The 13,383-nt window shown below is 37.7% G+C and overlaps 1 protein-coding gene across 4 annotated transcripts in view; it reads right to left on the bottom strand.

The window, feature by feature from the left end:
- LOC137298905 (disco-interacting protein 2 homolog C-like) overlaps nt 1–13,383 on the bottom strand; it is an 89,980-nt gene that overhangs the window by 33,429 nt on the left and 43,168 nt on the right. For all 4 annotated transcript variants that reach the window (XM_067831271.1, XM_067831273.1, XM_067831272.1 and 1 more), the window contains exons 5-11: nt 4,621–4,854; nt 3,628–3,762; nt 3,075–3,130; nt 2,420–2,480; nt 1,321–1,394; nt 1,034–1,157; nt 281–372 (exon numbers count right to left, since the gene is read on the bottom strand). In XM_067831271.1, the coding sequence (XP_067687372.1) occupies nt 281–372; nt 1,034–1,157; nt 1,321–1,394; nt 2,420–2,480; nt 3,075–3,130; nt 3,628–3,762; nt 4,621–4,854 (776 nt within the window). The remainder of the gene's footprint in view (nt 1–280; nt 373–1,033; nt 1,158–1,320; nt 1,395–2,419; nt 2,481–3,074; nt 3,131–3,627; nt 3,763–4,620; nt 4,855–13,383) is intronic.

Below are 13,383 nucleotides of genomic sequence, written 5' to 3'. Positions count from 1 at the left end.
GTCTACGCAACTGGGATACAATGACATGTCGTCAACCAAGTTAGTGAGCCTAACCACCCAATCCCATTAATTGTTTCTTATGACATGCATGAGCTACTGATGATCAATTCTGACCCGAACCTTCATGGGTTTTATGTTAGAAAAACAGTCACTTAGCTTAGTGTTCATAAGATTTGTAAAGCATTAGAAAAGTCAATTTTCCTCATAAATGGTTGGCATCAAAATCAGCTTTAAACCTATATCAGGCACAGTACCGCAGTGAACGTGTGCCCATCCTCACCCTATCTCCCAGTTTTATGCTCATTCCTTCCTTGTGGCCCACTTTGTGCAGCAAGTTGAATGCAATCTTCTGAGTTCGACTCAGGAGCTTGCCTGAAACAAAGAAACACTTGAAGTCAAACTTGTTTTCAATATGTGGATCTAAGAGGCATGTTTGTAAGTGTTGACAGAGAGCCCTAGTCTACACTGGACTCAACTCTGTTGGGGATAAACAAGAAGAATAATCCAGGAATGTGTCACCTAAGCTACAAAGGCCTCCAAATCAGTTTCCAAACAGAAGAACCCTTCATTCTGTCATAAGAGCAAAATGGACATATATGACAGGTTTCACATCACAAACAAAGATTTTATCAATATCATAATGTGCCCTCTAAATGTAAAACCCTTAACTGCCAAACAAAGTGACACATTTTTCAAAATGAAACACTGGACTTTCCAAGTTTTAACTTCAAAAGCATCATGCACTGGATATCGATGTGGCTCCATAGTACAAGTTAAGTTGAAGGCAACTTCTAACATCAGTTCGTGCCAGGCATATTTGTAAACAAATAACCATGGTACAAAAATTGAAAAAGTCTCTCATGTGAGATTTGTGAACAAAAGTCTCTCGTTATCAATCATAAATGGGCTGACAAACTAAATTCCATGTCAAACAATATTTCAGCTTTTGGCCAAAGACTACTGATGACACAGCTCTCCTGATTACATCAAGTATAGGTTCTGGACATGGTAGCTGTGTGGTGGCACTACTGACCATATGTGAGATTGTAGGAAGGTTTCCCATGCTGGTCCAGCACAGTGACGGCATTGGCCTTGAAACTGGAGGAGCCATACCTCTGCAGGGCAGCCTCCAGGTTGTGAGGGAGGCCTGACGGAATCTGGAGAAGGAAGATGAAGCATAAATAGCACAACTTTATACCTTTAGTCATAACAACAAGGACACATTAGAAACATCAAAGAAAGACGAAATTGAGTTATTGAGTATTCTAACAAAGAGCATACCACACTCACATCAAAGCCTGGGTGCTTGTTACAACTTACCACTAGCTGTTCTCCAGGTACTGGAGTCAGTTCATTTCCCTCTGGTTTGGGTGCATTGGGATCAGCAGTAGGCACTAGAACAAAAGAACAAACATACAGCACACGGTATGTTACCTCAGAATCGCTGCCAGCATTATACATTCTCCTACAACCCGCCACCATCAAGCATTCTCCTACAACCAGCCACCATCAAGCATTCTCCTACAACCAGTCACCATCACACATTTCAAAAAAAAAATCACCATCCCGCATTCCCCAAGAAACAGCAACCATCATGCATTCTCATAAAACTAGTCAGCTGCATGCATTCACCTAGTAACAGTCACCATTATGCATTCTATACAATCAGAACAATTATGTATTTCCTCAACCATCAGTCACCACCATGCATTCCCTTGGAAACCTATCTGCATTCCCCTAGAAACATGTCAGCATTATGCATTCCCCTAGAAACACATAAACAGTACGCTTTCCTCTTTAACCACATCATCATTCTACATATTGCCATTGCACATGGTGATCATAACACATAGAGACAATGTGCCATAATTAGCAGCATACACTTCCAAAGAGAGTGTAGCAAAGAGATCACACTTTATATGCTTTCCTAATACATATGCATGTAAATCACAAAAATTCACTTCCATAGTAGAAGCACTTCTTTAACACATAAAAGTTTCAAGTTTCAACATCTGTTTAAATTAATAAACACTAAACTTATCCTATTTTCACTAAACCCCAAACAACACCAACACTTGTGCAAAAATGTTTAAATACCTTTCTAAAAATGTAGGTGATATTGGATTTACAAGATTGATAAATGCAACTGATGAAGCCAAGGAGGAAAGAGATGATGAGGAACAAATTATGGGAAAATGTGACAACTTATTCCATTCCTCTCAAAACGTTTTATCTGTATGGATATAACATATTACTTTTTCTCATATGCATTGGCACTGGCTGGTAGTATGCTCACAAAATGGAATATCCCCTGTTTTAATGGTATATATTATGTAACTTTCAACCCAAAAAACCTGAATGACAGCCAACTTTATGAGCAAATGATGAGAAACTACGGGAAACACTAATATAAACTCACTTTCTAATGTGTGTTCATCCTCATCCATGAAGTACTCCTTCAGCGGTCTTCTCTTCGGTCTCTGTAAAAAGCACATACCACTACAAACACAGCCCAGATCCTGAGATAAAACAACCACCATTAGCTAGAGAAAGATACTACACAGTAAAAATGTCACTTTTCTTAAAAGGGAAGCAAATAAATTATTAACCAAACCATGATAAATATCTGTAATGCCTCCTTGGTCCCTGACAACATGGAACTGATGAAGACCAGTTTGTCTGTTCACAATTATACATTGCATGTCTAGCTGATATTTAGAGTACTTCTCATTACACAGAGTGTCAAACATTGACAGAAGATGTTTCCAAATAAAACTGCTCGGGTAAACTATTTATCAACTAAATGTCAATAGTTTCTTTATTCCCTTCAACCCCAAGTCTATTTTCATTTCTCTTGCATGTTAAACAGGGGATGAGTTTTTCAGTGTGCTTTTTCACTTCATTGTTTTTATCCCTTGTAATGACTGTCATGTCTATTCACCTTCTGGCGATGTAATCCTAATCTTATATGTCATTAAGAAACAGAGAAGACTTCTGAAAGTATCCCCTCATCCCTTGCTTATTTTGTGTCACATGTAACAATTAAAATAAGGCTTATTTGAAATATCTCTTACCTTGAGAGTATTTAGTAACTGTTGAATTTTAGCTGATACTTTTCCATGTCGAGGCCCTGCAAGAGAATTCATCATTCTGAAAACTGACATCAACAGATTACCTCCTTGAGATACAGGTATACACATCAAGGTTCAACATTTAGAAATATGGCACTCTGAACATACAAGGACTGTAAAATAAATAAATGTTTGCATTTATGAAAACACTAAGATAAGTCCCTTGGATCCGTAACATTCCCAGCATTTGCCAGTGAAGTTTTAACAATGAGTGATACCACCAGTGTATCTCATGTGTCTATTTAAAGGCAAACTGGTTACTGTTTACTGCTATGACGGCAGTAATACTATGTTATGGTATGGGAGTTACAATCACCTTAGCCCTAAAGCTGCATTCTACAATGGCACCTTAGTACCTATACTGTCCATACTATGACTGTAGCCATATTCTACAGGCTATTCTAAACATTCTGTCAAATTTCAATTAAATCATTATGTATTTCCAAATGCTGTTCTGAAAATACGCCTACACAATAGTAAATGCATATATTTATACCATCATCCTCCACACCAGTGACGTTGCCTGTGGTGGTGATGCGGACTGAGGATTGGTTGTAGCGCCCAACCCGGTCGGCCTGGCGGAGACTCTTGGCATTGTTGGTAACATCAGGAGGCTGAGATATATGATGTGCTGGAAGATGATTTACAAGTATTGAAGTAAGTTCACCTATGGAATGAAAACTCAGGCCTTCCACCTAACGAGAAAGTGCACTATCTAGTTGGCTTCCCAAATATCACATATCAGAATATATAGCCACAAGAACTATGGTCCCATCTGGGAGGAGAGACAAGATTCCTTTAATTACCTGCACATATGCAACAAACAGGTGGTCAGATATTCATTGGTTAAATGAATATTTTGCCTTTCTCATTTTGTTTATAACAGTTGTTCTTTTTTCCTAAAGGAGAATTTACAAGTCTTATTCACACACAAAATATCAATCATGTTTTTGATATAAAGGCCATTGGCCCATGTGTAATCCATTTCAAACATATGCCGGTGTGATATTTTGATACATTTTACATGAATTTATATTTCAACTTGTAATTTTCTCAGCAAAAGATTCCTTGATTGACATAGAGCAATTGTGATTTATAAATGAACAGATATAAAAAAAAATTAAGTATATCTGAACAGTGACATTTGCACAATGATATAGCAGGAGATATTTTGATCTTATGTTTTTGTACAAAGGGCATAAAAAGAGGAAATTGTATTCATCTACAAATGACTGTAATGTACACACTGGACAGTCATAAAAAAACCCTTCCCATTTTCCTGTGTTGACTGATAATATCATTTCTGTATCACACCAAAGAAAAGAATGAATGTCATCAGACTTACACTGAACATTATTCCTACTATACAGAAGCAGTGCATATGTAATAAACAAACCAGAGGATGATAGCATGAGTATCAAGTGCTCTGAAACAGTAAACTCTCTCCAGAAACACTTTATGTTAAGGACCTAAAATAACCACAACTCACAATGTCTAGAGTTCTGCATGACATCTGCTAGAGCATGTCTGGCAGTGTTTCCTGGGATGATGAAGTTGCCAAACTGCTGACTGCGAGGACGTTCCTGGGGTTGGTGATGGGGGGATGCACCAGCATCGGAGTATGAGGAGGAACTAGCACCGCTGTCACGACTGTTGCCTCCTCGTTGGAAGCCCCGGGAATGGTCCTCATCAAAAACACTGTCGTCATCATCAGAGGAAGAATCTAAAAGAGCAAGAAACATAGAATTATGTACAGTGTTAATAGTGCTCAAACTCTAGCCTGAATCTGAGTCTAAAAAGACAATCTGAAATTGAGTCATGACAAACATGAGCATCATCCACTTGTGTCCATCCCCATTCTCTCAGGGGTTCATCCTTTTTTTCTTTATGAAAGTAACGTGTCCTGACTGATTTTCCACCTGCACTGATTCTTATGACATAACCATGATGATGTAATTATGAAAGAATATATCAACATGGTATTTGATGTTAATGTTCAATGGGCTATTTATTGAGACATGATAAAAGGTAACTTTATGACCATTGTGAATTTTAATATCTACATTTTGAGCAGATATGAAATGAAAACCAAGTTGATTTGCAGTTTGAAATCAGAAGCAGAAATTATCTATTAGCCCATGGACAAGTACGATACCATTGTCTGTTTGCCCTAAATAAAAAGTGACTTGTTCAGGACGTCGGGTGATGGGATTTTTGAACCCCTGTCACTGACCAAACATGCCCATGGTAAAAATTGTCACTATATCACTGAAAGCAGGGAAATCTCCTATATTAACTTCATGACATTACATGACTGATGACACATATCACTTTACATAAGTAGTCAACAATACACCACATGTCAATTTCGTGTACAATTCTAAGCCCCAAATTTGCAATTTAAAAAGGATTTTGATGAGGGTCAGTTACAATAAGTCCTCAACAACCACTGCACAGTTTCTGACCCACTGACTTGTACTATGCACTATGTCTGAAACTGATACACTGTGCCAGTGTTATTCTGGATATCATTCACTGTTACAATAATAGAGATAAAAAAAAACATTGGGCTCTACAGCAGATAAACTGTGTAATTGACTTGCAGCCAATTGGCCCAAACATAAGTAACTTTGTACACACTGCTGTAGTTTTTGTTAAAAAAAATGAAACATGCAATATACATTTTTCAAAATACACTGAGACAACCCAATTAGTTACACATACTTGTATATCAATAAATCAATGTAAGAAAAGAATATATGAGCTCTAGATGATGCATCATTGATAAATGATCATTTATTTACCAAACATACAGCACAAGCTACACTGAAAGTCATATCAATTCAACATTTGTTCACAGAATTTATACTACCAATAAAATAATGTAACAAAAGATTAAATGACAGTTGAGGTGTAAATGTCTGTACAATTATTTTCCTGCATTTACATCAGTGTCAAGTTGATGTCAGAATGTTGGCTATCTTTGGTATCACCAGAGTGACCAACTGACTGACTGACTGGCTGGTGGAGTTAAGTTTTACTTAACTTTTAGCAATATTCCGGCAATATCATGGCAGGGAACACCAGAAATGGGCTTCACACATTGTAGCCATGAGTGGAATCAAACCTGTGTGACGATTGGATGCTTGAACTACTGGGCTTAACCAACAACTTACCACCCCCAAAGACAGTGAAGAGCAACCCCAAGGTGGGTCCCATTGACAGAGTGCTCAGTCTCTGCCCCAAAATATCCCATCTATGTTCTACTCTCAACTGGTCCAATTTCCATATGCATTATTGTTGGAGATCTTTGGTCATGACATGGCCACGATGTGGATCACAACTGTCATCTAGCATATCAAACTGTCAAGAGAAATTTCTGACAAATGGGAAACAGTATGATGCTGGTCAGTCTAATGTCCATTCACAATACCCAATTCAGTCAGCTCATCATGTGTGACCACCACCCAAACCATTTCACAACCACCCCATTCTGGTCAAGAGTTGCTGCCCCTGCATACCGATAACACTTATTGGCTGGTAACACTTCCACTTCATCAGTGAATTAGCAGCAAAACTCAGATTCATCTGTAAACATTTCATGTTGCCATTGTGCACAGACCGGCCTTGGTGTTATATAGCCCTCACAATCATTGTCTGTATGGGAAAGCTGTAAGGGTCACGGCTTTCACGGGCGCCTTGCTTTCAAACAAACTATATCCAGGGGGTTTTAACAGTAGATGTTGAAATTTGCCTTCCTGTTATTGTACGGAACTATCTATTGATACCAAAGAAATCACCAAACAATTACTCAACTTGGGCTGCTGGCGCCAGACCCCACATTGTCTGCATTGTTGCATTCAGATGCAACACCAAAGTTACACCTAACAACAGCTACATCAAAATCATTAACTCCCTTATTTCTTGTCGGAAGTATACATACAGTCACTGGTGCTATCAACACCACCTGTTTGGCTGGTTCTGTTGTAAAAGCTAGCTCTCTGTGTGAGGACACACAAATCAAGACTCTAAACAATTTGGATACACATTCGTAAAGGTGCAAGACATTACACACATACGGATTGGGAAGGAATATATGGCCTTTTTTGTAACTTTCTTCAAACATTTATTGGCTTTTTACAACAAGAAACATTTCACATTTCTTTTAAGCACTGTAAGCCTTTCGACATATTTAAAACAAAGATACATGAAAGATGTCAGGAGGGAGATTATTTCTGTTCCTGAAATCTGCCTATTCAACTATCCATATGCCTTTTCAAAACTGGAACAGTTGATATGTGGAAGTGAGAGAAAAATTTTCATTGCATTTCTACAGTGATTTTATTTGCTTTATGCGGTACTATCACTCATCCATTTCTCCCTCACTCACTCACTATCAACATTCATGCAAGTGATGAGCAAAGAAAGAAACCATCCCTATGACCAGTAGAGATAAACTGTATAAATATACTTGGATACAAAATACAAGTTTTTTAATAATTGCAATAAAACTGCTCCAAAAATGAAATGGTAATGTTCCAGTTTTAATACATTTTTCCCAACAATGTTTTGACAATAATTGGTATTATTGCCTTTCAATTTGTTCAAACTACATTCAACACTTCCTAAAACTGTTACTATCTGCATAAATGAAAAGATGAGAAACTTTCAAAGACTGGTCTATTCTGTCAAAAGCAAATATTGGCAGAGAATTCACACAACCATAAGGAATTTGGGCAACAATGACAAAACTTGTCTTCATCAAGCAAATTTGGAATATTAACAAACAACATGCACCAATAAATCTGCCCAATATTGACAGACCACTGTCAACAGCAATCAACAAAACTACTAATTAACTGCCACAGATTTAAACATATTTTCAAGGTTTTACTTACAAAATAAGTACAAAACTTACTAAATGGAATTCCCATCTCCAAATTCCTCTTCAACACAAATGCAGACAATTTTCTAACCGAACGGTATGGTAAACGAACAAGTTTACCAAGAAAGGGACAAATCCCCACAAACATTTACAATGAGGCCATTTTGGGTCAGGGCAAAAGAAAACGTTCTAAGATCAATACTAAACAACTCCTTCTCTGTGTGGCAGCTCTTCAGCTTACCAGATCATGGTTTCTTCTTCGTATTACGCGCTATTAGCAATATTAACATCAAACAGTGACTACATCTCTCCTAGGTGGGGACACAACGCTCTCTGACAACTCAGCTATTGACTAAAGGTTGGAGACAGATGGTTTTTATAACTATAAACATTTACTTTCATTTAAAACGGAAGGACACAAAGGTGTCTAATTGATTTGTGGAGCATTATCAAGTTGGAGGTGGCAACAACTGTTTCTTGTGAAGGAAGCTGTATGTACATAGGTATTTTTTCATCTTTACCAGAACCAATGAATTATAATTTACAGATAAATCAGATTACAAAGGCACTGTGAGGGCTATAATTGTCAGATCTGAGGTCATATCACAGACTTCACTCATGGAGACCTATCCTGACAGGACTATCATTGTCAGATCTGAAGTCATATCACAGACTCCAGTTATGGAGACCTATCCTGACAGGGCTATCGTGAGATTAGAGGTCATATCACAAACTTCACTCATGGAAACCTATCCTGACAGGACTATCATTGTCAGATCTGAGGTCATATCACAGACTCCAGTTATGGAGACCTATCCTGACAGGACTATCATTGTGAGATACAAGGTAATATCACAGATTTCACTCATGGAGACCTATCCTGACAGGACTATCATTGTCAGATACAAGGTAATATCACAGCCTCCAGTTATGGAGACCCATCCTGACAGGACTATCATTGTCAGATACAAGGTAATATCACAGACTCCAGTCATGGAGACCTATCCTGATAGGGCTATCATTGTGAGATACAAGGTAATATCATAGACTCCAGTCATGGAGACCTATCCTGACAGGGCTATCATTGTGAGATACAAGGAAATTATAGTCATCTCCATTGTGAAACAAAAGGCAAATTCCACAAACTATACTGACAGGGTTATCATTGTCAAATAATAAGTTGATTTCAAAAGTATGTTACTTTTTTTCATGAATTTTTAACTTCTTCCTCTCAAGTTGAACATGGGGACAACAGACAATGGTGGCCATACATACACAGTCATCCCTCGCAATAATGCACTTTGAGATACCTCAGATTCGGTTAAACCATGGGGTAATCTGTGGCTCCTATAAATACGGTTGAACTGTGATCACACCCCTTAACGAAATCGAAAATAGTTCATCAACAAATCCGCTGCTGTGCTCTGATAAATTACATAAACTACTGAAATTCAGTGCGGATAGCAAATGACAGTGTTAATCATACAATCCGTTGTTTCACATGCTTAAAACATGCAGGGTTTTCTCAATAATAATCATACCAACATCGTACTAGTAACTTATGAAAGAACATGCTATCAATCAAGTTACAACGAGTACTTACAATATCTGCTGTGATGCAACACACCTCACTATAACACAGTCATCCGAGGACTTATGGTGTCATAAACCACGTTTATTTGATTAAATTCAATCCCAATTTCATTCATTAAAACTGTTGACAGAAACAACAGAGACATCGTGACTGAATAGCATTACCTCATTCTATGCGCGTACAACTTCCACTTACCACATTCGTGAGGGTCCGTTTTTCACGCCTACTGCAATAGCTTAATTCTTAGCAATCACGAACAGAATAGTCTTGTAATCCATTGACCCCAAGACCTGCGTTATTGACTCACTGAAGTCATTTTTAACAATTAAATGGCCAACATTTGCAATCATTGTTGCAAGTTCCGTGGGCAGTCAGCAGTGACGTGTCAAACCATCTCCTACGTAAAATGTACCCAGACAGGGAACAGCCTGTGTTCATTGGTATGTTAAATGTGTTTGCAGAAAACATGCATTATATAGTAACCCGATAGCAATGTACTAAAATTTGTTACAAGAACTGCTTAATATATAACATATTCTGATAGTGGAATAAACATATTCTGATAGTGGAATAGAAGTTCTTTGATGTAATATTATCAGATCGTTTTTACCTGAACTACAGGTAGATTGGACCCAAACATCTGTGCACAGCTGATCGCTATTTCCTGCTTAGTTGAATAACAGGTAGCATAACAGGAATAACAATTAAGTTATCATGTCTAATGATTTTTTTATGGCAAGTTTCCCATACATATATCACTGTTTACATATGGTGTTTCAAAGTAACAGGACATTGGGTCCTGTAAGTTTCTGATATCTGTCTGACCCACTGAAAATTCACAGGACCCTCAGAATAAAACTAAACACACATTTCATATTTAACATTTCTCATAACTGGCACTGAAATTGTAGACATTATATAATGACAACTTATGAACAGTGAACAAGTGTCACATGTCACAAATAATAACATCAGACAAAGTCATTGTAATATATTCAGTCAGACACTGGGGGCAGCAGGTTAGGGATTTCTGTCTGACCATTGGCAAATCTGTCAGATTTGTCAGAAGGTAAGACACTATTCATGAACACTGCACATATAGGTTTTCATTTTCAAAGTTTGTATGTTTTCACCTTCAACGATACGATAGAGTTTTGACTGGGCACAACACACGAAATAGCAGTTTTGTTATGTCCTTGGCTTGGAAAATACTATACTTGTAATAGGTACTATAAAGCAGATGTTTAAAAATGCTGGGGGTCATCCATGGACCCCAAGACCCGCGTTTTGGCGAGGGATGACTGTACTTATGTGTGTGAATCAAGTGTCATAAAAGACCTTCTCAGCGTCTTAATATCTCTGCTTCAACTGACACATTATTTGTGAGGATATCTGCAAATACAAACCTAGAACTAATGTAAACTTCATTGTCAGTGACATAACCAATGAGAGGTTTTCATCCTTACACGTGGACAGCCGAAGTACACTAATCAATACTGAAGACCTCTACACATGGGGCATCAAAGCCTGGCCCAGTACACACCAACACACACAGCCTCCGTCAACACTTTAGTTCCCTTCACTGAGCTCAAGCTATCTACATCACATTCTTAAAGAAATTAGATTATTATTTTTTCTGACATACCATTACTGACCGAACCAATAACATATCCAGGAGACACAGTGATGCATTTTCAGTTTGACACATACATTAGACAAACTCATCAATGAAAATAGGGTGTTCCACTATCAAGCAAGGGAAGTAATGGAATATCATTTGAATCAAAATGTCAAAAAGCACACAATTATTGCTTATTTTCAGTACCTTTACCCACCTTACTGCATGTCTCAGATTCACATTACATTTTCTGACAACTATATACATCCCAGTAGTAGAGTGAGTCAGTAAGTTAGCGAGTTTAGTTTTACGCCACTTTTTAGCAAGATTCCTGCAATATCATGGTTGGGGGACACCAGAAAATGGCCTTCACACATTGTACCCATGTGGGGAGACGAACCCGGGTCTTTGGCGTGACGAGCAAATGCTTTAGCCACTAGGCTACCCCACTACAAATAAATAATAAATTTCACTGTCCAATATTTTTCTTAGATTATTAATATAACTAATTCCTTTAGTGACTGATGAGTTCCACACAAAAACAAAGGCATTTGGCACAGCTTCACATGTCACATGTCACATGTAATCAAATGGCAAATATTTGGAACTTAAATGTCCAAACGATTTCAGTGATCAGTTACCACTAGGACATTTGCCGAAGACTGAAAATTTTTTGTTCATAACAAAGTGAAAATCTACAATGTCCAAACAGCAGGAAAAACAATGCTTGCAACGTTAAAGATCCTTCACTATGACCTTCACCTCTGATCGTATTCTGACAAATTGATTAAATGACAGCAACCCTGAGCACCAAACAGTTTGCTCCAAAGAAATTCAAACGATTTTATCAAGTTAAACACTCAAGCTAAAACCTCTTCAATGTACATGACACATCATTTTCAGTAACTTTTACAGCTTTCACATAATCATCATCATCAACATCATCATCATCATCCATTGTATCATTATCTGGTTAGCTAATTAGACCAAACTATAAATATTATGGATTGGGAGGTCAAGAGACTTGGCCTATTACTAGTGATCATATCCCAAATGTATGGATCAACACTGATGTTTTGTCACTCTATTGTCTGGTTCAGACTTCACAATATACAGCTCACTGTCATACTGTTGAAATACTGGTGTGCACAGACATAACACCAGAAACAAACAAAGATTGGACCACATCATTTCAGCTTGATCAGGCTTCAGGTTGTTGGCTTAGGTCACTGAAAGGTTAAACATAATACAACTTGGAATAGTCGTGGCAATTTGATCAATTTTAATCATGTTCTAAAATCACATCAAAACATACAATTGTTTGATTGAGATTTGTAAGAATGAATATTTTTAGCCCATCTATACACTACCATACATTCACAATCTTGATTTTGCGTGATATTTTCAAAGAGAATCTGAGAGAACTCAAGCAACCAATAGCATGAGATATTTAGCAAATCAAATTCAACTAACATAAGTGAGTTGGTTAATATCGCACTTGGAAAATTATTTCAGTAACATCAAGGCATGTTAGAAGCATGACGGAAAGCCCAAAGTTCTGCAAATCTTAGCTAGATCTTAGCTAGTTGGTGTTTAAAGTAAAAATCAAATTTGCAGAAATTGTCCAGACAAACTTATAAAAATAATTACAGGAAATCTGTGACAGGCAGACATCTCCTGGCACAACAAAGGGATGCAATTCTGTACAGCAAATTGCAGTATTTGAATTGACATGACCGCCTTTCCCCAACCAGACCCATGAACTCAACATTATAGAAAGCCAAACACTGTGTCCACTCAATCCACAATGTAGTCCACTTTGAAAACATGTGTAGTGTTCTATGGACCTATTCACCCCTTGCATCTCTGCAGACTGGTATGGGAAGGTGCACATGAAATTCTTGTCCCACTGCTCACATACATATTTCAGGCCTGTCACACATTTTGTTTTAGTCAGGGGTATGATCAGTGTCTAGGGAGAAATGCCTCAGACAAGTCACATTAGAAAATCCATTCAAGCATCTATAGATGGACTCCAGCATGATCTCAAGTCTGCAAATATGGTACTGTTCTCACCAAATCTAGTTATATTGTATATAAAAACGGCGCACCTTTAGAATTCAGCACTACAATTTCTCGCAGGATCTTTTCAGCC

Source organism: Haliotis asinina, chromosome 10, assembly GCF_037392515.1.
Source record: "Haliotis asinina isolate JCU_RB_2024 chromosome 10, JCU_Hal_asi_v2, whole genome shotgun sequence".
NCBI classification, from domain to species: Eukaryota; Metazoa; Mollusca; class Gastropoda; order Lepetellida; family Haliotidae; genus Haliotis; species Haliotis asinina.
Note: the sequence above shows the minus strand (reverse complement) of the source record. Positions and strands in the feature narration are given on the sequence as shown.